This window comes from Ictalurus furcatus, chromosome 5 (assembly GCF_023375685.1).
Source record: "Ictalurus furcatus strain D&B chromosome 5, Billie_1.0, whole genome shotgun sequence".
Classification (NCBI taxonomy): Eukaryota; Metazoa; Chordata; class Actinopteri; order Siluriformes; family Ictaluridae; genus Ictalurus; species Ictalurus furcatus.
In genome coordinates, this window is record NC_071259.1 from 832,394 (window position 1) to 860,278 (window position 27,885).

The 27,885-nt window shown below is 37.7% G+C and overlaps 1 protein-coding gene across 1 annotated transcript; it reads left to right on the forward strand.

Annotated features, from left to right (window-relative positions):
• Positions 1–1,809: 1,809 nt before the first annotated feature.
• LOC128607317 (alpha-2-macroglobulin-like protein 1) lies at positions 1,810–27,885 on the forward strand. The gene is made up of 35 exons (XM_053624051.1): positions 1,810–2,015; positions 2,454–2,634; positions 2,933–3,086; positions 3,607–3,659; positions 4,438–4,458; positions 4,917–5,085; positions 6,783–6,867; positions 7,602–7,728; positions 9,454–9,568; positions 9,781–9,890; positions 10,207–10,377; positions 11,500–11,739; positions 12,451–12,514; positions 12,691–12,842; positions 13,142–13,291; positions 14,032–14,196; positions 14,588–14,666; positions 14,768–14,927; positions 15,009–15,234; positions 16,849–16,975; positions 17,546–17,667; positions 18,276–18,327; positions 18,458–18,541; positions 19,078–19,254; positions 19,624–19,705; positions 21,437–21,593; positions 21,901–21,975; positions 22,987–23,149; positions 24,793–24,986; positions 25,558–25,773; positions 25,897–26,015; positions 26,855–26,963; positions 27,140–27,205; positions 27,299–27,404; positions 27,546–27,885. Exons 1-35 carry the CDS (start codon positions 1,939–1,941, stop codon positions 27,590–27,592), a joined length of 4,395 nt encoding a protein of 1,464 aa, XP_053480026.1. The 5' UTR covers positions 1,810–1,938; the 3' UTR covers positions 27,593–27,885.

A 27,885-nucleotide genomic window follows, 5' to 3' on the forward strand; every position in this document is an offset into this window, starting at 1 on the left:
AACGCTTGTATAAGTTTCCATAATGCATCATATTGAAGTAACAGAGCTGAGGCAACCTAAGAAAATAGGGACTTTGGAAGAGGCAATAGGGTCCTGGGAATATGGGGACTTGAAAATATAGGGTCCTGGGAATATATGGATTTGAGAATATAAGGCTCAGGGAATATAGGGTCTTTGAAATATAAGATCCTGGGAATATATGGATTTTAGAATATATGGCCCGGGATATATAGGGTCTCGGAAATATAGTGACTTGGGAGTACAAGATTTTGGAATATATGGCCCTGGGAATATAGGGTCTTGGAAATATAAGTTTCTGGGAATATATGGATTTGGGAATATAGGGCCCAGGGAATATTTGGATTTGGAAATATAAGGTCCTGGGAATATATGGATTTGGGAATATAGGGTCCATGAAACATAGGGGTTTGGAAATATAGTGACTCGGGAGTACAAGATTTTGGAATATATGGCCCTGGGAATATAAAGGTTTGTGAATATAGACCCCTGAGAACATAGAGTCTTGGGAAAGTAGAGACTTGAGAATATAGGATCTTGGTAATAGAATCAATTCAATTCAGTGTATAGCACTTTTAACAGTGGACTTTTTCCCCAATGCAGCTTTACAGAAATATATAAACCCCGCGAGGATACCATATATATATAAGAAACCCTGAGAGGAATCAGACTCAAAAGGAAACCCGTCCTCATCTGGGTGATCCTGTATGTGCCACATCTTCATCAACCAGAGGTTTTAACACAGGCCCTGCTTCCTGGACTAGTGGGTCATCTCTCTAGCTAAACTGGCTGTGCCTAACCTTTACCCCCTTTCCAACAGTAGGGCGTGGTGCAGTATTACAATAAGGACGGTTGCATGTTGCGCAATTGCTCCAGGCGAAATGGACTTTCCCTCTTTGAAACAATGCTGCGTTTAATGTAATTGTCCGATCAGATCAGATTTTGAAATTTAAACTACTTGGTGATCAAATGCATTTGCACAACTCATGGTTTTGTTTTGAAACATGATTTTAAAGTTTGTTTTAAATGTGCAACCCCCCCCCCAAAAAAATTGTCCTTTGATCTGTATATATATTCATCATTTGCTGTTTATTATTTTTTTTAGAAGAACTTTGAACTGTTTTTTTTTTTGTGATTGATGGGTAAGAAGAAGATTTTCGTCAAACGTTTTTGATCGTTTTATTCTGGATCCTTTCGTTGCTCTACATGTACGGATAAGTGACAGGTTTGGTATGTAAAAATGAAGTTGGCCTTCGAAAGGACATTAATATGGAAAACTTTGGACTATAAGGATTCTAGTGTATGTGGTGTAGGTAATATACGAACTCGAGAATATAGAGACTTGACAACATGGTTACTTAGGAATATAGGGACTTAGGAAAGTAGTGACTTGGGAATATAGGGACTTGGAAATATTGGGCCCTTACAGTGATGGTCAAAGTTTCTGCCTCAGAAGATAATATCTCTAAACAAATAAATATATGCACACGTATACAGACCAATTGCTCCAGATTTTCAATAAAATGTTTTTAATAAGTGAATTATCAATGTCAAGGTAACATCATCCATCACATAAACAGAATAATATAGTGTGTAAATAGTGTGGTGAATTCCGTGTCAACATTGAAAGAAATACAAAGAATAGGGCAAAACAAGAAATAATACTAATATGCACACTGTATATCATACATTATACACAGAATACACATATGTATGACAAAATAATTAAACCTGTTATGTATTTTATTGGATGGTATTTCATTTAAACTAATTAACCTGATAAAGCAGATGGCTCGCCCAATAACGAACACTTGAGACATTTTTTGGGTGTGGAATTTGGGTGGAGTGGAGGTTTATAAATACCATTAGTGCTCTTGGCTCATCATATCTGATCTGATCGGGTACAGAGTCTGTCGCAGGATGCATCTTTCGGGAGTGATTTCTGCACTTTCATTGCTTTTTCTAAGCACCGTAGCTCAGAAAACTGCAAATGACACGTAAGGACCTTTGAGATTTATCAAATTTTGAAATATATATATAATAATGATATATATATATATATATATATATATATATATATATATGATATATTTTACTATTTTCTGCAAATGCAAATGACATGCTTTGTTTAAGTTTGCATTAAAGACATTTAAAAATAATTTTTATATACATTATGTTCATTTTGCATTGAGAGTAAAAGCCATTTTATTGTCTGTTTCATTCCCATCATCTTTTATTCCCGTACTGTACTGTACCGAGTTTACGTGTGCTTCACCGCTAGTGTTATTATTTGTGATAATCGTCAGTGATGAATATAAAGAGAGATTGGAGATATAATTCTGTGGCTATAAAATGTAGACTGGCAGGATCAACGGCACAGAGCACTGCTACGTAAAGATCAAAATTCATTTGCCTTCTTTTTTGTCTCCATTCAGCTTTTACCTACTGGCCGTGACCTCCCAGGCTGTAGGGGGCACCACAGAGACGCTATGCGTCACAGTCAACTCTCGTCAATCTGTTTCACTGATTGTGACCCTGGAGTACAACCAAAACAGAGCCACTCTTTTGAAGGAATTGCGTGTAATACAAGAATACTACCGATGTGTCCCCTTTCAGGTCCGACTCCTCATAATGACATCATCATAACATCAGCTTTTAACGATATCTATGTAATAATGATTTGCAATACATAACTATTGTATAATATTGGACATAACTCAATAATTTATTTGTCTCAAACTTCTGTTTATATTTTTTTCCATCCCAGAAATTAGGTCCACCCCTACCCGGATCAATTACTAAAAATGATTATATTACTATATAATAATAATAATAATAATAATAATAATAATAATAATAATAATAATTGTCTCATGCAGGCACAACTGAGATTTTGAGGTTTTATTTCTAACAGGTTCCTGTCGTAAGCGTGGAATCAGTGGCGTCTATTAACATTCAGTTCGAAGGGAACACATTGCAGAACAAGACGACAAACATCCTCATCATACCTCCGACTAAACTGAACATCATTGCTACCGATAAACCCATCTACAAACCAGGACAAACGGGTAACGCATCACACGTTTGATCCATTTACAGGTCAATTCAGTTCTGTGGAATGTCTGCAAAACGACTGAGTTCGTGTTCTCGCTTACGTTATAGCAGCTATAAACAGTCGTTCTGTCACCAGCCCTCTCTTTTCTTTCTGACACTGACACTGGAGACTCCTTCCATGTTAAAACATAAAAGTCATTTATGCCGTTATCCACTGTACACATCCCCATGAACGAGCTGTTGCTATAGAAACGAGCGCATTGATATTAACCTGAGATTGGCAGCTGCGCTACTGTCAGAGCTGCTGTTATAGAAAACTAATCAACAACCTCCTGACCAATCACGAGCCAGAACTCAGCAGTGCCGTGCTATAAAACGTAAAGTCTTGAACGTGTCTTTTTCTTCAGTTCCTGGTGCCTTTGATACTCATGTGTCTATGTGCCTTTAGCTACCCGTTACACTGTGAGTGATTTAAGGATGTGTTCATAACATTGAAATGAAACATCATAAATATGATCTTTCTCTTCTCTGCAGTGATGTTCCGCGTCGTCTCTCTGGATTCCAACTTCTTCACCTACAATCAGACGGTACAGAAACCTTTATCGCTTCTCTAAATACATGAGGATTCAAATAAATAAATAAACAAATAAATAAATAAATAATCAATAATGATAACAGTGCTTATTGTTTTTAATGCAATTTGGCGAAACAGCTTTGTGAGCATTAAAATTATTAAAATATTAATTATTATTAAATTATTATTAATAATAATTATTCAATATTTGTTATATTAAAATTAAACATGAATAAACATTTAGAAAAATCCAAGTTCAAACTTATTACAGAATTTGAACATAACTACATGTTAAAAACTAATAAAACAGAACAACACACAAAAAAAACGAAGAGTACTAGAATTAAATTAATTCCAGTACAAAAAAAATACTTGGAATTCATGCAATAATCTTTGTATACCATTATGATCTGTGTCTAAGTTAAGAATATTTAAAAGAAAAAAGCTTTGTTCTTTAGTATAGTGACATAATAATGATATTTAAAGTATATCAATGCAAAAAAAAGAAAAAAGAAAGACTGAATATGATTGAATTGAAACTGTTTTAAAGTTTAAAAAGCTATAAAAAAGAGTTTTAAAAATATATATAAATTAAAATATCAATAATAATAATAAAAATAAAATGATTAGTATAATTAAAAGAATTTTCTTCTGGATTTACAGTGCCTGAATTATGATGAAATTAATAAGAAGATACTATTTGATGATTTATGATTTCAGGATTAATAGAAATTGTTACTATAAATGTTTTACATGATTATAACAGCTCTTTTTTTTCTTCTTTTTTCCAGTTTCCAACAATAGAACTGCAGGTACGATGCCGTGAGCAACGTTCAACACTTATTGTCTGAGAAATTTTTGCATTTATAATAAATATTTTTTAATAAAAACGTACATTTTTCAATTCAATTCAATTCAATTTTATTTGTATAGCGCTTTTTACAATAGACATTGTCTCAAAGCAGCTTTACAGAAATATCAACATGGTATACAGATATTAAAGGTGCGAATTTATCCCAACTGAGCAAGCCACTGAGTGGCGACGGTGGCAAGGAAAAACTCCCTAAGATGTTTTAAGAGGAAGAAACCTTGAGAGGAACCCGACTCAGAAGGGAACCCATCCTCATTTAATGGCTGAATAAAATGATGTGCTCTTAGGAAACATGGAAGGTCCCAGGAAACACTGTATAAAAATTCAATGTCATTTTCTTTAGTAATGGATGTTTTTGAGCTCTTGGCCCTGTGTTATGTGTGTGGATTTCGCTTTCAGGACCCGAACTCGAACCGTATTGGTCAGTGGCTGAACGTCTCCACGAACAGCGGCCTCGTGGATCTGTCGTATCCCTTAAACTCCGAGGCTACAAATGGATATTACGTCATCACAGTCTGGAACAAGAATCTCGAACAGATCTCAGAAACCTTCCAAGTCAAGGACTACGGTCAGGCCTGGGTTATTTTCATTAACGTGCTTAGAATATTTTATTTACGGAAACAGTCATTTAACATGTTGTTTTTATCCAAAAGCCCTTAAATACACTGTTTGTAATGCAAATACGAGTCCTAAAAATGATTCCTTAGTGAATTTGTCACCACCAAAAATTTGTGTCTGTGAAATGCTTACTAGAGGGGATTTCATGTGTGACATTTGGAATCTGTTGATGTTAACTCTCAATATGAAGTCCAAAGAGCTACGTATCACTGCCAGTGAAGTGAGCCATTGTTAGACTGAAAAATCCAAACAAACCCATCAGAGAGGCAGCAAAAACATTAAGCGTGGCCAAATCTACTCTTTGGTACATTTTTAAAACGTTTGTGGTGGATGATAGAAGAATTCTTTCTCTGGTGAAGAAAAATCCCTTCGCAATAGGAGGTAGGTGTATCTGTGTCAAGGTCATCAATCAAGAGACGACTTCACCAGAGTAAATATAGAGGGTTTCCTTAAGATGTAAGCCATTGACCAGATTCCATTTTGGCAAAAACATCCCATACAGTTCTGGTACACTGTCCTGTGGATAGATGAAAAAAAGACCAACTTGTACCAGAATGATGTCAAGAGAAGAGTATGGAGAAGGGCAGGAACTGCTCATGATCACAAGCATATCACCTCATATTACGGCGTGGGTGTGTCGGCTGCCGGTGGAACCGGTTCTCCTTGTATTCACCGATGATATGACTGCTGAGAAAAGCAGCAGGGCGAATTGTGACGTGCACGGGGCGATATTATATGACCCGGTGCATACTTTTAAAGCAACCAAAGACTTTTTATAACAAAGAAGTGGAATGTTGTTCAATATCCAAGTCAATCACCTGACACGAATCCAATCGAGCTGCATTTCACACGCTGAAAGTAAAACCGAAGACAAAACACCCCGTGAACAAACAAGAACTGAAGACAGCTGTAGAACATCACCATGGAAGAAACCCAGTGTCTGGTGTCATCTACGGATAGGCAGTCATTGATCTCAAAGGATTTGCAACCGAGTATTAAAATGACAATTTAATTTATCACCATGTTAAGTTGTCCAGATGCTTTTGGATCATTAAAACAAATGGGGGTGGACACACACACACACACACACACACACACACACACACACAAAAAAAATTGCTATAATTCCTACACCCTTCCCATTAGTTGGATGTAAATACCCTCAAATTAAAGCTGAATTCATTATTTAATTCCAACTCCAGTATACTGCAGCAGACAGCTAACAAGAACTCTGTCAATATTCAAATATTTATGTACGTGACTGTATATAACTATATATACTGTATAACTAAATGTCTGACCGTATGACTAAATGTAAGTCGCTCTGGATAAGGGTGTCTGCCAAATGCCATAAATATGGTTCTGTGCAGAATATTTAGGGACAAACTGATGCACCATTTAGGGTTCTAGATGTAGGCGTTGTTCCTAATAGTGTGTTCTTATCTCAAATAGAAACATTATAGACTTTTACATAAACAATTGCACAACTGTCAAGAAGTAGTGCTTGGACCCCTATGATCGCTGCTTCCGGCTATACTTTCCCCCAAAATTTTCTACTAATTTGAATAGAATAAAAGAACAAAGTGTGATCTTAATGAAGTAAATGATCTTGCCTTGCAAAACACCAATGTTTATCGTCTCGTACAGTGCTGCCGACGTTTGAAGTGACGGTGCAGCTTCCTCCAGTCATAACCATCCTGGACACGTTCATGACGCTGAACGTGTGTGCGAAGTGAGTGATCACTACTCATTAATGTTCTGTTTCATCACTCCAGGTCATGTCTAGATGGTTTCATTTTAATTTTATCAATACCATTGTAACAGATATTAACATTTCCCTGATGTTTAGAAAGTTTAATTAATTTTAAAATGACAAGCGAATTAAAATCCCTCACGTTAAAAAAGTGTAGTGACTATTTTATATCAAAACGTGAACATTTAAACTAAAACCTTGATGTTCAGAATGATAGAAAATGTATATTTATATTTATATATTTATCAAATACTGTAATTACACGATAATAATTCCTTATGTTATAAAGCTAGTAATGTTTGATACACACTAAAATTGTTTTAATTGATTAGGCATTTCTGTGTAGAAACTTTAGACAGACATACTGTGCATCCATGTTGGATCAGGGGGGGCCAACACTTAATGGAGCAATAAAAAATGAAGGATAATGGTACATAAAACATTCGAGTGTTTTGGAGGTGATTTATAACTAGTAATATTTTTAAAAGCAGTCTTCATGTGGACACTGTACAGTACATGAAATAATATCTATAAGCTAAATCTTACTTTTTAAAAACATATTGTTATTGAAACCTTTTGCTGAACACAAAAAAATTATGTTTTTAGCATGGTTTCACTTTAAAATGATTTCTTAACTCAAACACATGCCATTATAATGTTAAATATAATAATAAATTATTATTCCATGATATTTGTTTTTCCATTCTCTGCAGATATACATACGGGAAGCCGGTGAACGGTACGGTGAAGGCCACAGTCTGCCATAACAGCTACAGATACTGGTGGCGTCGGCCATCAAGCTTACAGGCATCAGACCTCTGCAGAAATTATACCCTGCAGGTTAGTCTGCTCGAGCTAAACTCTATAAAATCAACAGAAAATGCTCCAAAGCAAATCTCTACACTTCCTGCACTTACTCATTTTAACACGTTTCTTTAATAAAAAAAACCCCAAAAACTATTTGAACTATTTCCCAACCCTTATGCTCACTTTAACCTTCTTTATGAACACTTAAGTGTAATGCTTTACATTGAAGTTACTGTAACTTAGAGGTGTACATGGTTAGGGTTAGGGTTAGGGTTAGATAACAGAGGTGTACATGGTTAGGGTTAGGATTAGATAACAGAGGTGTACATGGTTAGGGTTAGGATTAGATAACAGAGGTGTACATGGTTAGGGTTAGGATTAGATAACAGAGGTGTACATGGTTAGGGTTAGGATTAGATAACAGAGGTGTGCATGGTTAGGGTTAGGGTTAGATGACAGAGGTGTACATGGTTAGGGTTAGGGTTAGGTAACAGAGGTGTACATGGTTAGGGTTAGGGTTAGGTAACTTAGAGGTGTACAGGGTTAGGGTTAGGTAACTTAGAGGTGTGCATGGTTAGGGTTAGGGTTAGGTAACTTAGAGGTGTACATGGTTAGGGTTAGGGTTAGGTAACTTAGAGGTGTACATGGTTAGGGTTAGGGTTAGGTAACTTAGAGGTGTACAGGGTTAGGGTTAGGGTTAGATAACAGAGGTGTACATGGTTAGGGTTAGGGTTAGGGTTAGGTAACTTAGAGGTGTACATGGTTAGGGTTAGGGTTAGGTAACTTAGAGGTGTACATGGTTAGGGTTAGGTAACTTAGAGGTGTACATGGTTAGGGTTAGGGTTAGATAACAGAGGTGTACATGGTTAGGGTTAGGGTTAGGGTTAGGTAACTTAGAGGTGTACATGGTTAGGGTTAGGTAACTTAGAGGTGTACATGGTTAGGGTTAGGTAACTTAGAGGTGTACATGGTTAGGGTTAGGGTTAGATAACAGAGGTGTACATGGTTAGGGTTAGGGTTAGGGTTAGGTAACTTAGAGGTGTACATGGTTAGGGTTAGGGTTAGGTAACTTAGAGGTGTACATGGTTAGGGTTAGGGTTAGATAACAGAGGTGTACATGGTTAGGGTTAGGGTTAGGGTTAGGTAACTTAGAGGTGTACATGGTTAGGGTTAGGGTTAGGTAACTTAGAGGTGTACATGGTTAGGGTTAGGGTTAGGTAACTTAGAGGTGTACATGGTTAGGGTTAGGGTTAGGTAACTTAGAGGTGTACAGGGTTAGGGTTAGGTAACTTAGAGGTGTACATGGTTAGGGTTAGGGTTAGGTAACTTAGAGGTGTACAGGGTTAGGGTTAGGTAACTTAGAGGTGTACATGGTTAGGGTTAGGTAACTTAGAGGTGTACATGGTTAGGGTTAGGATTAGCTAACAGAGGTGTACATGGTTAGGGTTAGGGTTAGGGTTAGGTAACTTAGAGGTGTACATGGTTAGGGTTAGGGTTAGGGTTAGGTAACTTAGAGGTGTACATGGTTAGGGTTAGGGTTAGGGTTAGGTAACTTAGAGGTGTACATGGTTAGGGTTAGGGTCAGGTAAATTAGAGGTGTACATGGGAACCTTCTTTTAAATTCCCACTCCTGGCCATTCCCGAAGGAATTCTGACCTAATTCCGGACTTCAGTCCATGATGTTAATCACAGTACATGCATCAGTATTAAAACTACCATGATAAGTGTTTAATAAAGGACTTTTTTTTTCTGTTTTAGACCGACAGGATGGGGTGTGGACGAATTAACTTAAATCTGACTGAATACGCGCTGACCGATTCACGCTATGAAACTATAATCAGCGTTAATAGTGAAGTGGAAGAATACGGCACTGGTAAAAGATTCCAAAAATCAAGCCTCTGATAATAATACCTTCGTTATAATATATAAGTATGAATGTTTATGATGATGATGATGATGATGATGACCAGTTAAAAATGAAATAAGCCTCTGGATCAAACATGTCTTTGATGACCAACTACATTTATGTAATTTTGACATAACAATATGATTTTATTTAACGTTTTTTTTTTTTTTATCTTGTAGGCGTGATTATGAAGGGTTCAGGAAGCTCTAGTATAACAACTAATATTGTCAACCTTTCGTTTGAGGATTCACCAACAACGTTTAAGCCCGGAATGGCGTATGTAGGAAAGGTAAATATGATATGGACCTCTTTATTGCTCATTACACGGTGCTAATGTACTAGTTAGGCGTGCTGGTTAGGTGAACTATAGTATTTATCCAGGTTTGCTAGCTAGTTAACGATCTACTATTGTACAGTTAAATTCATTATAAAGTTTTAACATTTTGCCTAAGTTTTACAGTATATGGTGTAATTAAAACTACTATCCGACCATGCTAGCTAGCTAGTTACTATTGCGTAATTAAAGTCAGTGTTCATGCTCATTTTCCTCTTTCTATAACAGCTCAGATGATTTGATGTTTTTGTTTCTTGTTCTTTTCCATTAGATTAAACTGACTGACCCAAATTCCAATCCTGTGAAAGGGAAACTGGTGTATCTGACTCTAAGTTACGGCAATAATATCAATTCAGTTCAGACGCTGGTTACGAATGACGAAGGGGTCGCACCGTTGTCCCTCGACACTGAACCTTGGGGTTTGCAGCCAGTCTCTTTAACGGTGGGCGGAGTCTTTATTTCCTTTTTTTTTTTAAATACAAAAAATGAACCTTTATGTTCAGTTCACATGGAAAAAGAAGACCCTCCTGTGAATAGAGATTTAGTTACAGCATGTGCCAAAAATATTCATTTTTATTTAAAATAAATAAAACATGAAATGTAGTTAATCAAATATTTTAAAAAGATTGTAATAGATCAAACATGTTTGGAGTCATTTAAACCTGAAAATAACAAAGTGGAATAAATGTGTATTCATTTTTATTTTTATTTTTAAATCATATTGGTTATATTGCTAATAAGCAAGCTGAGGATAAGATAGTGAGTGTTTTAAAAAATATTATAATATATTGCTATAAATAATTATGATTATTTTCTATAACAGCATGTGCTGAAGAGCTTTATTCCTCTTACACCACAGCAACAATAAATAAATAAAAATCATTAAAGAATGACAAAGTGTACTTTTATCCACTTATAGTGATGTAATGTCATGTAATGGACGTGAAACAAGGTAGTTCCTGATTTCACTTACGTTATAGCAGCTATAAACAGTCGTTCCCTCACCAGTCTCACTTTTTATCTCTCTATAAGTTAATAAGACAAAAAAAGTTCATGTTACCGAGAAACCATAAAGTGTAAACTCCTGTGCTGAAGTTGTCGGAAAACTGAAGTTACAGCTTTACTTCTTACAAAGCGCTGACACTGGAGACTCCTTCCATAAATATTATACACACATTAGAATTAGTGCATGAATACAGTATAACTCTGCGGTTTGGGCATTGGTAGCTCAGTGGTTAAGACATTGGGCTACTGACTAGAAGGTCATGAGTTGAAACCCTTGAGCGAGGCCCTTAACCCTCAACTGCTCAGATGTATAAACGAGTCGCTCTGGATAAGGGCGTCTGCCAAATGCCGTAAATGTAAATGTAATTTGCAGCTCCATTTCTTTTAGAGCTGCTGTTTTATATATATATATATATATATATATATATATATATATATATATATATATATATATATATATACATCCACACCTTCTGACCAATCAGAATCCAGAACTGAACAGCGTTTTGGTATCACATCATGGTGCTTTATTTCCTGTTTTTCTCTTAATTTTCTTTAGGCTCGGTATGAAAAGACTGAGAGAGAATTTATATATGAGAATAATCGTCTCATGCCATACTACCCCTCCGCCTACCTCTGGCTTCAGCCGTTCTACTCCAAGAGCCAGAGTTTTATTGAACTGAAGAGCAACTCGACGCCTTTCAGCTGTGATAAAAGTGCTTCCGTTGTGGCTCAGTACCTGATACGTGACAGCTCATACAGACCACCTGGATTAGGCCAGAGGACCTTCTACTACATGGTGCGTCCGGCTTTCATTATAACATTATAACATGGGATTATAAACAAGAACTTTTATAACACATGATGTTCTTTTCTTTGGTGGTTAATAGGGCTGAACTAAAGATTATATAGATTTTTATGATTAATCGATTATTGAAAAATGACTTGAGACCATTATACTGTATATACACCATTAAAAATACTCCCACAGCATGCCTTATCATGTAGACCAAATAATCATCATGATCTGACACATTTTTATTATTGAATTTTATCGATTTTATGAATTAGTTGTGCAGCCCTTGTGACTATCCTTTCTCAGAAATGCCTGTTTTGACCGTACTTGAGTATTATTTGAAAGGATTTGTGCTGTACAATGATTTCTATCTGAAAAGGAGAACTTATAAAGACTTGTACTCTTTACATATGGTTCAGTTGGACCTATACTTTACAAGTTACAGAGCTCATCACTGATATATTAAATGTAATTTAACCAAATACAGTTTTGTGTATTTTAACTATATTATGTATTATAGTTTAAATGTCCAATCAAATCCATCAGCTTTGTGCCAATTTGTCCAATCAAATCCATCACTCCAATTTGTGCCAATTTGTCCAATCAAATCCTTCAGCCAATCATCTCTGCACAAGGACAGTTAGTCTGATCATGCATTAAAGTTGGTTCAGTTTTGAATGACTCGTTCTCCTGGGCTGTGCTGGGTGTCTGTAGGTGATGTCCAGAGGACATTTAGTTCAGAAAGGACAACTCACGGTGCCCCGCAGCCCGAGACAAGGTTAGTAAACAATCCATACACAAAGCGAAAAGAACTCGAAAAGTGCTGTAGAACTTTGATTCAATATGAGCTACATATCTGACATTCTTATTGCGATATATTTTTCCGTTTTAAAACTTTTAAAATCATGATGTGCTTGTGGCCAATGCATGAAACTATGAAATGATCTGTTTTAGTAGCCGAGATCAAGGGCCAAGTGGTTCTGACACTGCAGAATGTGAACAAGTTGTCCCCGGTCGCTCAGGTGGTCCTGTACACACTCCTTTCCACTGGCGAAGCCGTGGCAGACAGCATGAACTACGCCGTTCAGCCGTGTTTGACTAACAAGGTCAGAAATTCAGTCAAGTTGTAGTATTTTGTTTATTCGTTGTCCATAGTAGTTTTCTTTACCTAGAAAGTAGTGTTATTACAATTAAATATCATTTTAAAGGATTTGTATTGACCCTTAAGTGATGCCATGTGACCCCAGTGACCCCTGAACCCCTGTTTCCTAGTCCCTACTGATGAAACAACCAACGACATGATGCTCCCACCACCATGCTTCACACATTGATGAGCAGGGTTATATAATAGAGTGCATCCGTAACATTTTTCATTTATTTGTTTATTTTTGTCATGATTTTTCAGGTGTCTCTGAATTTCACATCTCCTTCTGAGCTTCCTGGTGATAAGACGTCACTGACCCTTAAAGCTGCTCCAGGCTCGCTGTGTTCAGTGAGAGCCATTGACAAGAGTCTGCTTCTGCTGCAACCGGAGAAAGAACTCAACATTGAATCTGTGAGTTCAAACTTACACGATGTCCACCATTTCAGTCATTCAGCTCATTTTGATCGTGTAATAGCGAGGGTCTGAATAGTGAGTTCAAAGCCCAGGACTGTTACAGATCAGGGTTAAAACCACAGTAAAACTGGAAGAACGTCACTCCGTTATGAATTTTAAGACAATAATGACCAATGTAAATGTGTTTATGTCTTTGTTTTGTTACTCATAATTAATTCATATAAAATTTGACAAATATAAAACTGAAACTGAGTAATAGTATATTTAAATAAAATGTTATACCTTAAATGTCAGGGGAACTTTGATATCAGTGTCACTGAATAACTTTTATATTTCAAAATCTTTGGAAATTTATTTAATAAGTACTATTTTACAGATTTTCTGTTTTGCTTTATGAGAAATACTGTCCTTATTAACGATACACAAAAATTGTAGTTACTATTCAAATGAGGTCATTGTTCATTGTTAAAGTATGCTTAGTTATTGTTAATTAAATAAAATTTCAAATTCGGCATTTTGGTCGAAAAATAAATAAATAAATCAACTCGTAAGTCAATTGAAACATATATATTTTTTTCATTTAAATGCAATTTAAAACGTACGTGTGTTTAATACGTGCCCTGTTGGTAATAATACTGTAACAATTATTTGTAGTGGACTTTTGAACCCTAATGTAGTGTTTAAAAGGGATCACAATGGTACACATAATGCCGAATAACGTCATTCCATTATTCCAGGTGTTCAACATGCTGCCTGTCCAGATGTTATCAGGATATCCCTACAACGTCTATGATGAGGATTCGTACCCATGCCGGAGACGCCCACCTTTCAGAGAAGTAATGGAAAGATCGATCCGTTATTTTCCTTACAACGGAAGAGTCGATGTGTACAGCATCTTTAAAGTAAGACTTTGTCATTGGATCTCTTATCCTTCTTGATTAGGCATGCAATAAGAATCATTTATGCAATATGTCTTATTATAGTACAGCGCTGTTGAATTCTGGACTCTGATAGGTCAGAAGGTGTTGATTCATTTTCTGTAACAGCAGCTCTGACAGCTAACTTGTTTTGTGGACATTTCCACACCATTAAATATAACTCTAAATGGATAAATGTAAATACATGAAAGATCTAATTGTTGGCAACTTTCCTGGAGTCTTTGATTATTTTCCAACAAGGAGTCATTTATGCCTGAAATATTCAGCACTCAGTTCAGCAGTATGGCATGGTTTTCTTTTCTTTTGGGAGATGACCACGTGTGTGGTTGTGATACTATTTTGTGTTTCTTCTCAGGATGTTGGAATCAAGATCATGACCAACACTGATATCAGAAAAACTTCTGCGTGCTCTGATGTTTTGCCGTATATGAGGAGTGAGTGTTTTATTTTTTATGGTCACTATTTCTTTTGGCATGAATACACGTACAGTATTTTATTTTGTTATATAGCTTAGAAATTGTTTTCACATCCACAGCTGAAAGCATAGACGAACCGGCTCTCGTAGACAGAGTTGAAAGCATAGACGGACCGGCTCTTGTAGACAGGGTTTCCACTGACAGACTTCTACCCAAACCAATCTCTACCGTCCGCAAATATTTCCCAGTCACGTGGATTTGGGATCTTGTTCCAGTCAGGTGTGTACTGAAGATTGTTTAAGTGGATTTTCCACCTTTTTTGCGGTGTGTGTTACTGAGTCATTGTTATTTCCTGTACAGTAAGTCTGGAGTGAAGCAGCTTAGTAAAACAGTCCCGGGCTCCATCACTACGTGGCAGGCTGATGCGTTTTGTACGTCACCCGTCGGGTTCGGAGTTGCCCCGAAAACCGAGCTAACTGCCCTCCAGCCGTTCTTTGTGAGCCTCACCATGCCGAGCTCCGTCATCCGAGGAGAAGTGTTCACGCTCAAAGCCACCGTCTTCAACTACCTCCGAAGCTGTATGATGGTGAGCTGACACGTTTCATCTAATATTTTCTCAAACCAGTCATTTCTCATGTATGTGTACTATGGCAGCATAGCATTAACAGAACATGATATTCAGATGCATTTCCAATTCCCTACAAGGATTCTTCACACACAGTGTTGCCCACTTAGTGACTCTGTCAGTAGATTTAGGGTTGTATTTGACTTCTTTAGCAACTTTATTTTTATAAAGAGAGCCCAGCAACAAATGTAGCATCTTTTTGAGTGGATGTTGGTGAATGTCTTGCACTCGATACAGCTCTCCAGCTAACATCACAGCTGCTGGTTATACATCTCATCACCAATGTGTAAAGCCTGACTGAGTTGAGCTTCCACAAGCTGATGTTCCCAACAAATAATCACTGATCCCCTTTATTCCAAATTCCCAATCACCGATCTCCATTATTCCCAACATCCAATCATTGATCTCCATTATTCCCAACACCCAATCACCGATCTCCATTATTCCCAACACCCAACCACTAGTCTCCATGATTCCCAACACCCAATCACCGATCTCCATTATTCCCAACATCCAATCATTGATCTCCATTATTCCCAACACCCAATCACCAATCTCCATTATTCCCAACACCCAATCACCTATCTCCATTATTCCCAACACCCAACCACTAGTCTCCATGATTCCCAACACCCATTCACCGATCTCCATTATTCCCAACATCCAATCATTGATCTCCATTATTCCAAACACCCAATCACCAGTCTCCATTATTCCCAACACCAAATCACCAATCTCCATTTTTCCCAACATCCAATCACCGATCTCCATTATTCCAAACACCCAATCACTGATCTCCATTATTCCCAACATCCAATCATTGATCTCCATTATTCCCAACATCCAATCACGGTTCTCCATTATTCCAAAAACCCAATCACTGATCTCCATGATTCCCAACACCCAATCACCAATCTCCATTACTATCAACACCCAATCACCGATCTCCATGATTCCCAACACCCATTCACCAATCTCCATGATTCCCAACACCCACTCACCGATCTCCATGATTCCCAACACCCAATCACCGATCTCCATGATTCCCAACACCCACTCACCGATCTCCATGATTCCCAACACCCAATCACTGATCTCCATGATTCCCAACACCCACTCACTGAGCATCATTCTTTATTCCACAGGCACACTTATCTTCAGAAAGACTTAACATTTACATTTACAGCATTTAGCACAGACTCTTATCCAGAGTGGCTTACAGATGCCACACATGACTGAGTACCATCAGTCTAAAAATGTTGTTGGGAAGATTATTACAGTATGAAGAAAAAACAAAAGAAACTGGAATTGTTTATGATTGAAGAGAGAAGGGGAGGAGGTCTTGTGACATCTGATTGTAACATCTGGAGCATTGTGTAAGGGATGGAAGCCAGTGGGCAGGTGGTGGGATTGCTGAAAAAAATCTTCATAACGTGTTTTGCTCTGCAAATGACCATTGCCTGAAATGAGTCAGTACTGTTTGTCACACAGCTTCATCACGAATAAGGCTCAACTGAGGGAAACGTTGGCTTAGTTTTCAGATAACTGATGGAATGAAAACTCTGTGTGTTAAAGGTGAACGTGAGTTTGGCCGACTCGAAGCAGTTTTCGGCGCAGAAGTGTAAGACCTGCAGTTACGTACGCTGTCTGTGTGCTGACGAGAGCTGGACCGTCTCCTGGACCATCACACCGCAGGTTCTGGGTACGTCAGGCTTTTAAACTTAAAGCTCATGGAAAATGCTGGAACAGGGAACTTGACATTTCTTCCAGTATCAAAGCAGGAATAGTTAAAATGGTAAAAACTTTTAACTCGTTTGAACAAATGCCTGTGCTATATTATAAAAGCGCACTGGAGTCATATTTTACGTTTTTGTCGGAGGACTTTCCAGTACTGTTGATGTTTTTACACCTCTTCGAGAATAATCAGATAATGAAAACGGAATTAGGCTTTTATGAATGTGGATTTATTTAAAAATATTGTCATTTAAGCACATTTAGTATATAGATTTTTTTTTAAAATAGACAATTCTATATACACAGTATACGTGTGTCATTTCAACGTTTAATTTGAATATCATCTCAGTTATCTCCATATGTCTTCCATCATTTTAAACACAAATTATACACAGGAATTTGAACACAGGCGCGTTCAAATCGGCATAAAACAACACAATTTTCAATTCAAAGCAATCATTACCAAAATTTTATATTTTTCTGTAAAACCCACTTGAGCTCATTATGAAATGCGATGCTTTCTTGCTGTGTGTTTCAGGGAAGGTGACGATCAGTGTGAAGGCGGAGGCCATGCAGTCGTCGATTCTGTGTGGAAAGAATGCGGTTTTTGTACCACAGAAAGGACGCATCGACACTATCATTAAGACTCTGCTGGTGCAGGTGATTACAATATTACTTCTAAAAAAAAAATCGTAATATTAAATGTGTTCATTTCTGGGATTTTCAGACAGTTTGCATGCAGGGGCCACTCACAGGATACATTAGGCTCAAGTTGACATTATTTGTAGATTACATAGTTTTGAAGTTATTGAGTGTGGAAGCCATGTACATAATGACGTAAGTTCTGAACTCAAGTTGCTGACGCTGAACACGGCACTGTTATTGTCTGTCACGTTACAAAGATGGATACGGAAGCAAGCGCAGATCTTCTAACATTTAATAAACAAACAAACAGACAAACAAAGTACAAAGACACAATAACATGTGGCAAAATCTAAACATGGAAGCATGGACAAAAGCATAGATAGACGATACGCAAGACGAGGAAGCAGTCCAAACAGTGGCTATATATATATATATATATATATATATATATATGAGTGCTCCTTAAACAAAGAACGTGATACAGGTGCAGGTGGTCATGTGACAATGATGTAATATGGTGCAGTGGCTGCTGGGAAATGAAGTCCAGAGTTCCCTCCTTGATATATGACATTGCCGCTGTAATTGGGATTACGATTGTATTTTTATTCTGCTGCCATTTTCAGGCTGAAGGAACCAAACAGTATAAAAGCTACAATGAGCTTCTCTGCCCATCAGGTCAGACACACACCTTATTCATTAACGTTTTTTGTTTTATAACATATAAATATATTATCCATATTGTCCATTGATTCAGTTTGTCATTTGTAGTTTGCATCACGTGTTCTCTCTGGTTTCTCTCTGTTAGACCGTGCAGTTGAGAAGACAGTCTCGATATCCCTACCCAGGATAATCGTGGAGGATTCGGCCATGGCTTCCGTCTCTGTGGTGGGTGAGTTGAAGAACGGTTTCTATTTCATCAGTTTAACCAGTTTTGGTAAATATATGGCATGAAAGAAAGTTTATAAACGTGTTAAGGCCAATAATGTGTTAAGATGATATTCTGATAGATTTCAGTTTTAAAACCTAAAACAGCTAAATATATGAATGAAAATAATAAAAAAATTGACCATTTTACTTTGTTTGTTCATGCCTTTAATCAACCGGTGCACAATATGACCCGATCAATCACTTGGAGGACACTTTGAGTTATTCACTCAGAACACTATATTGTGATTTTCTTTTTTTACTTTGTACACTGTAAGAAACCATTCTAGCTTTGAACATGGAACCTTCATTGAACAGGAAAGGAGAGACAAATTAAAGAACCTTTGAACGGTTTTTCATAAATATGAAATAGCCATGTTTGCTGAGTAAAGCACAAAGCTACCTGGGCTCGTTTTAGTAACACCAACTTTTCACAATCCAATTAAAACAAAAGAAAATGAAATAAACACGGCCATGCTTTTGAAAACGTTTTCTGTGCAGGAGATCTGATGGGCCGAGCTCTACAGAACCTGGCGAGTCTCCTGGCGATGCCGTACGGCTGTGGAGAGCAGAACATGCTGCTGTTTGCTCCCAACATCTTCATCCTGCAGTACCTGGAGAGCACCAACCAGCTCACGCCCCAGATCAGGAGCACAGCCGAGACCTACCTCGTGAGCGGTGAGGACTCTTTACATGACATAACATCTCTGTAGAATCGAGGGTTACAGCAAGTGCACAGAATGAAAGATAAGGCAATTTATAAATGTACAGATGAGTGCAAAATCCTCAGCTGAACAAATAGTATGGCCCGTTGTAGGGGTGCGCATATCTTGGTAACATATTTTAGTGTTAACGATTACCACTATTTAGCATGTACAGTATAACGAGTTGATGTCTGTACTTTCTTTCTATATGGTGCTTTAAGTCTTAATTAGTGAATCCGGTGCTCTTGGTAGAGACTTAAGTAGTAGTGGACAATTGGCAATAACTAGATTTGGATAAAAGTAGGTTTTTAAAAAAGCACAACACTGTGTGTCTCCTGCACAGGATATCAGAGAGAGCTGACCTACAAACACTACGATGGATCTTACAGTGCTTTTGGAATGAACGGTGCATCAGGCAACACATGGTGAGTCACAGAGAAAACAGACCAAATTGAAAGTTGAACAGCACAAACGCTGAAATATTGGCATTGTTTTTTTGATAAAATGTAGAAAAAAAAGGTGTCAGACATTCAGCAGGAAATATAGAAAACAACCACAAAAAATATATTGTCACGAATCGTGACGGAGCAGAGATAGGACGGATGCCAGTGCAGGATGAACAGTTGTTTATTTGAAAGAGAGACAGGCAGACAAATCCAAAACGTAATCCATAAACATGCAAGAGGTCAGGCGATTGGCAAACAGGCATACACGGGGCAAGGCAGGAATCTAGGTCGTGGTCACGGAAAACAGGGTCGATAAACAAAACAAGAAACGAACTATGACGAGGGACTGGAAGCGGATAATCCAGCGCGAACTAACTCTGGACATGGACATGGACATGGACATGGACATGGACTACGACTACGACTACGACTACGACTATGATAATCTTCCACGTTGTGTGCTGGGAGGCGCGCGGTATATATGTGGACATGATCAGCGTCTAAACCGCTAGCAGCTGAGAGCAATACAGACCCACGTGAAATCCCAGCCAATGACAGAACAGGGAGGAGACAGAAACATAAACAAAACACACGTGTCCAGATGTCACTACGGTCAACAACGGAAAAGCAGGTGCTCGCGTATTCGTGCTTAGAGCACGCTGCTTCAAGGGGGAATCATGACATATATAAAATAATGAAGGTTTTGACTCGTAAGAAAGTAAGCAAGTAAATTTTATTTATAAAGCACATTTAAACACAGCAAAGCTGAGCAGAGTGCTGAACAGAGTCAGAAAACGTTAAATAAAAACAGAATAAAACCAAATAGAGACAGACATTAGACAATAGTAAGATTAAATTAAAATGCTTCGGAGAAGAGAGACGTTTTCAGCCTCTTTTTAAAAATGATAATTGAGGGTGCGAGGCGCATGTCCACTGCCAATTAATTCCATAAACGAGGGGCGGAGACTGAAAAAACTTCTAATCCTGATTAGTTTTTAAATGGGATCGAGGGACGTACAGAAGAAACCTATCAGAAGAGCTTAAAAATCTGCTAGATGAACGTAGTGTAAGAAGATCTTTCAGATAAGAAGGTGAAATAAAAAATGCTATCTGAAGAAAACAGCTAAACACGCGCAGTGCAGGTTCAATGGAAACAGGTTTTTATTGTTTAAAGACCGAGAAACTGCAAAGCGTAAACTCCTCTGCTCGGACTTAAAGTTACAGCTTTACCTCTGATCGGTACAAAGCACTCACACTGGAGACTCCTTCTATAAAATGTCATAAAAGTAATTAACACTTACTGTACATTAATTAATAATTACATCCATGCTTAGAAATTAGTGCTCATTTTTAGTGATCCAAAGAAAATTATTCTTGGTGGTGCCGTTGTTCCAGTTAATCATATCAGCTCATTATCATAATTTTGTTACATTTCGTTTATTTTGTAGGGATTTTTAAAAAAAATTATGGTTACTGTAATTTAGTTAATCAACATTAGAACTTATTCATTGTTTACTTTTAAAGCTATAGAGAACTTTATATACATTTACATGGCTATAAAATAAACGTAAAGTTAATTTTACTTTTATTCTTCGAAACAAACAAACAAACAAAAGATTCCTGCTATGTTTTTCTACCATTCAAATAACGATTGTGTTCCTGATTTCAGACTACTGAAATGATCCAAATCTGTTGTGTTTGTGTTCTCAGGCTGACGGCGTTCGTGATGAAGTCTTTCGGAAGTGCCAAGCGATACATATTTGTAGATCAGATGTTTGTAGATCAGGCGAAGGCCTGGCTCGGTCAGCAGCAGCAGGCTAACGGATGCTTTGCCTCAGTGGGACAACTCTCCGACACTGCCATGAAGGTCAGGAGACCAGACTGAATCCAATACCACATGCTGTTAGAGGAAAACAATCAAAGACATAGTGGTGTGATGAAGTGCAGTTATTTTTACCACCGCAAAACTATCAGAGCTGCTGTTATAGAAATTAATCAACACCATCCAACCAATCAGAATCCAGAATTCAATCAGCGGTGTGGTGAATAGAAATGTAACTCTTGTTGTGAAGTATTATGGAGTATATGTAATTCTCTCTCTCTCTCTCTCTCTCTCTCTCTCTCTCTCTCACTTTCGTTCTCTCTCTCTCACTCTCTCTCTCTCTCTCTCTCAGGGAGGGGTGAATGATGAGGTGACCCTGTCAGCGTATATCACAGCTGCAATGCTGGAACTCAATTACACAATTACAGTGAGTAAACTGTTCCACCGTCAGCATTTTTCATGCACTCAAAGTCATCGAACTTTGGATAATTGCAGATTGTACAGTGGTGAAGATACAACGATAAACATTACACCATAAATACTACAATAAGAATGGGATTCATCTAAAATAAATATAAAAACATTTCACAATTCAGTCAGTATATCCAACGCTACTTTTGTTAATATTTATTCATGCTTTATGCCTTAAAACTACCTTTAGATACAATTGTAGATTCAAGTCCTCACTGTCTGAGAACACAAACAACATATAAAGAGGCTGATTATTATGAATAAATTCTGGCAGTTTAAATGCACTTGTTTGTCTTTAATTTATGGATGATGATACTGTTAGATGACAGAATACTCACTGCTGAGATTCACTGAGAAGTTTTTAGTAAATCTCGGCCATGCATCACTTTATGAATTATATAGTTTATTTGAAATACTATGCCAGGGAGAGACTGAACAGGGTCAGTATTTAAGCGAAGGCACGTGTCCCCTAAACCCCAAAGGCATTAATCTAACAGTCCAACTTCACCGCAAAATAGAGAACCTTTACAAATATCCAACTCACATCACAACACTAACAGAAATCCACACGCACCACATTAAAAAAGTGAGTGCCAGGATTTCCTACATAATTCCTGACTGCTGCACTTTCACTTCAACACAACACAGGCTCTGAGGTCACTCCACGGTGATCCACGTAAAGTCAAGGTCTAACCTAAGTATGTTAGTATAAACATAATCAAAATTGTACTCAGCCTTTAGTTGATTTTAAAGCTACTGGCTCGCTACTTACCGAACTGTTAGTTCACGTTTCCAGCTACCAAGATTTCCAGGGAACTTGGCCGTAAAGATAAGCAATATGGAATATATGCTTTACAGATCAACAGATGTGAGATTACACAAGTCAGGTAACATCCTAGCACTTCAAAACATCTCTAAGTTAATCAGAATCTAACATTACATACATTTGTTCATCTACGCATGGCAGGATCCTGTTGTGAACAGCAGTCTTACGTGCTTGAGGAATGCGTACACTCAGGTGAACTCCACGTACGCCAAGGCTCTTCTCTTCTACACCTTCACTCTAGCTGGAGATCAGGGGATGAGGAACACACTCATCTCAGACCTGGATTCAAAGGCTATATTCTCAGGTTTGATGCTCTTACGTCTATTTATTAAACAAACCAAAAACTCCACGATCTCTCAGAGAAAACTGAACGCGTTCTCCAACAACTGGCTCAAGACTCTGTATGTGTGTAGGCCAGGCTTTACTAAGTCAGAAGCATTTATTTAGCAGATGTAGGCAAAAGTTAACGTTAACCATGGAGCTGTGAAAAAAAACAACCCACCTCATTAACAGCAATTAGAACAACTGAGAAAGAAAGTTTTTCAGAGACTAAATAGTGAGCTCCAAGTCCCAGTTTAAAACCATGGAGTCTCCATTTTGGAGAATGTTGTTTTTTCATTGTGGATTCTGGCATTTGTCGGAGAATGAATATTGTCTGTGTTGTTGGTGTTGGTTGGAGTGTGTTTGCAAATGCAACACTGGTATTTGATATTTGTTGACCAGTTTTGGTGTTTGTTGAATGTTTTTGTCTTCTTTTTGGAGATTGTTGGCTGGAAGTGCTCTCAGTGCTTATGGTACTGGTTGGTATTTGTTTGGTGAGTCATTTACACTAAAGAACATGACCGTGTTAGGCATTTTGTTGTCGTGTTTGTTGTTGGTGTTGAAAAATAATAGACGATATGGGTGGTATTTGAAGTTTTGTTGGTGTTCGTCTGCATTTGTTACAGATTGCCAGTGTTTGCTGGAGAATTGTGTTTTTCAGTGATCATAGCGTTGGTTGGTATTTGTTAGTGAATATTTTATGGCTGTGTACTGGTGGCATTTAGTTTAGTTTTTTGTTGATGGATTGTTGTTGGTGATTGATGATGAATGTTATCGTTTGTTGGAGAGATTGATTGTAATGAACTTGCGTTGGTGTTGTTTGGTAGAGAATATGGGTGCTGTTTGGAGTTTCATTCGTGTTTGCTGGAGGATTTTTGCTGTGTGTAGTAATAGTGACTGTTGGTATTTCAGAGTTTTGGTGTTTGTTGTTGCTTAAGGGTGAATGATGGTTTTTGGTTGAAGTGTATAGAAAATGTCGGAAAACGTTGTTTTAGACAGAGAATGTTGGAGTCTAATGGAAATTATTTGGGGGAAGGGATTGAGTTGATTGAGTTTGCATTTGTTGGTGTTTTATAGGAGAATGTCAGTGTTTGAACAGTATTCTTTAGTGTTGGGTAGTGTTTGTTTGTAAATGTTATTCAGTGCCCTGCCTTGTGTCCGATGCTCCCTGGGATAGGTTCCAGGTTCCCCGTGACCATGAAAAGGATAAAGCGTTAGAAGATGGATGGATGGATGGATGTAATTCAGTGGGAAAAAATGTTGTGTAGTGCTTGATGAACGTTTTTGTTGGAGATAGTCAGTGTTTGTTGAAGTTTGGCGTTTTTCAGTGTGAATTTGTTGGTGAATGTTTTACAGCTGTGTGTTGGTGATTTTGTAGATGTAGTAGTTAATGGTTTGGGTACTTTGCTATTGGTGACAAAGGTCAGCCAGTATTGGCGTTTTAGTGTTCAATTGAGATTTTTGGTCCTGTATGTAGTTTGTTAGTGTTTGTAGTGGAATCTCTATTTGGTGTCGTGTAATAGTGATGCTGTTTAGGGAAATGTTGAAATTTCTGAGTTTTGGTGTCGGGCTTTTGATGGAAATGATTTTATATTGCAAGGGTTATTTCTCTAATATCTCCCTCAGATGGCTGGAGGCACTGGAGCAGAGTGAATGATGGGTCTGTGACGGACTCTTTGGAGGTGGAGATGACCTCGTATGTACTTCTGGCTCTGATGTCTGGACCCCAGCTCTCCGGGTTTGATCTGGGTTACAGCGCCAGCATCGTCCGTTGGCTTTCTCAGCAGCAGAACCCCTTCGGGGGCTTCAAGTCTACACAGGTACAAAGCTTCAACACCTTACATCTTACTAAAGAAGTCAAGCAACTAAACAGGTCGCTCAGTTATAAGATTGTTGTTATGGTGACATCTCACACTGTTCTAAGAACTTTTAGATATCAGATTTTCATGGTACTCTACATGTGTAAATCCAGAACTGCCAAAGCAAGGTGTAAATATATTCATAACCTACGGTTTTATTTATTTATGATTGTTGTCATGGTTACGGTTCAACATGGTAACAGCATTGTGGGATGTGATTTAGAACTGTGATTATACAGTATATTTGGCTGTTCATGTTAGGGTCATATTATAGGAAAATGGGGGTAAAAGCATTACTGTCTGTTACTTGATCAGACTTAGATTATACTTTTGTGTAAAAAGTTTAGAAAAGTTCAGACAGAAACGTTGGACTGGGACGAGCAACAATGTTGTAATTAAAATCTGGATCATGGTGTATATAATCTTATATATATTTAAAAAAAAAAAAAGCATAAATACATGATTGATAAGTGTGGACACCATACATGAAAGGGTGACATTTGTTCTCTTTATACTCTTATCCATCATACAGGACACTGTCGTGGCTCTCCAGGCTCTGGCGAAATACAGTCTCGCCACCTACAATCCAGCAGGAGCTGTAACTGTTACCATAACATCACCATCAGGGGTGATTACCACGTTTACCATCAATCAGAGTAACAGGCTGCTGTATCAGGAGAGTCAGCTGCAGGAGGTTGATGGAGATTACAGCGTCACAGCAGAAGGGAAAGGTTGTGTGTACTTGCAGGTCTGTACATCACCATTTCCCACATTACTTACTCACCTCAGTTCCTTTATTAATTAAGCAGGTTCTCAGAGGGTCAGTTTGGGTGGATGAGTTGTGCTAATAGTGTGTTTTTTTCCATTCTAGTTCACTTTGCGCTACAACATCCCTCCTCCTCCTGACCGCTCTTCATTCATCGTCTCGGCCTCAGCGTCTGGAAACTGCAGGGTCCCAAAGCCATCTCTGGACGTGACCGTTACTGTCATGTGAGTTCTACTGAAACTCCATGCAATAGATTGTGTTATTGGTTAAATGCACAAAATTTCATTACCTTAAGACAAAATAAAGAAGGCAAAGGTGCAATTGAATTATCTTTCCTGGTGCATCAATTAAAAAGATTGTCTAGTTGTTAAAGTATTATTAATGTAATTATAATGTAATGATTATTACTCAGTAACCTGTGCTCAGTGGAGTGACACAGATTTGGTGAAAAAACATGTTCAGATATAACTGCGCAGATAAAATGTGTCTCACAGTCAGGACTTATTAATAATTAATGACACGTTAGTGCGATAACGCAAAGTTACTGTTATCGCCCTAAAGTTGATTATTTTCCTATAACAGCACGACACGAAGTGGTTTATCGCTTACCGAAGTTAACTGTTTTCTTTTTAATTAAAAGAATGACGTCAGTTTACATTGACATAAACTGGGATAGAAAGTTAATCACCACCATCTGACCAATCAGATTAAAGAATTCAACAGCGCTGTGGTGATTATAAACAACAGTCATATAGAATTGTCATATAGAAAAAACGACCGTAAGATTTATCAAAGTATTTATAATAAAGCACGTTAATGGTATAAACTTTGTGAATGCAATATTTATTTTATACAACAGTTCTCTAAGCAAGAAATTAATATCAAATACGTGACATTTCAGAAACAATACCAGCAAACGTTTTGTTTACTTTTACTCCACTGGTAAAAATTGGAACAGGTAATTGATTGTGTAGAATATCTTTTCATCACTTATGAAGAAATCAGAGAAGATGAGTGATTAGTCTCTCATTAATGTGAGTAATTAATGATCTTTTCATTTCAGGTATAACGGTAAACGACCGACGACCAACATGGTGGTCATCGAAGTCAGGCCTCTGTCCGGATTCACGGCGGACAAGACGTCTGTGACGCTGTCGAACGCCAATCCTAACGTAACGTAGACCTTTAATAATGAGTGAAAAGCATGCTTACGGAAATAAATGTTTATCGTACACTTATTCAGCAACGTTTTTGAGCCACGGTGACAGAATAATGATACTCAGATTCATATATCATATAGCTAAATCAGGTTTTTTTTTTATTCTCGTGTTCGGTTTTGTTTTTCCAGTCGACTGACGGAATTGTGAAACGTGTGGATGAAATAGAGGGCAACGTTATCATCTATCTGGATGGAGTAAGAACACATCACTGTATACTGTACTGGGATTTTGAACGTGTTGAACACAACAGGATGATTCATTTCGTTTAATATCTCTGTCTGTTTCAGCTGACAAAGGGAATTGAAAAAGAGTACACCCTGACAATCGTGCAGGACGATCTAGTGGAGAACCTGCAACCAGGGATTGTGAAGGTTTACGACTACTACGAGATCGGTACGTGTCGAATTTGTTCATCCCGTATACATTTAGCTGTTCAAAGCAGTTACACACAGAGCTCACGCTGTATCTGTGGTTTGTTCTGTGTGAGAATGCATGAACTGGAGAATGATTTCTGGTTATTTTCTCCTTCTGTAGGTGATGTGGCTGTAATTGACTACCCCTCACCATGTCTCGTTCAGTGAGAGTTTGATCATGAGCTGAGAGAGCACAACCATTTTTTCTGCCTATTTTACAGTTATCAACAAATTTCTTCAAAACTTAAGCAACTAATGAATAATAAATATAGCATGCTGGTTTTTGTTCTTTCTGATTTCTTGTCCTTTTTGTGCCTATTTCTTTCCAGTATATTGTACTGAAATTCATTAATAGATGTAATGCCACTCCTTAAGACAATTTTTATGATCATTTAAAATTTTGATCTATAATTTTGATCTTTCATAGAGTTGTTGATTGAAAGTCTAATAAATATGCTTAA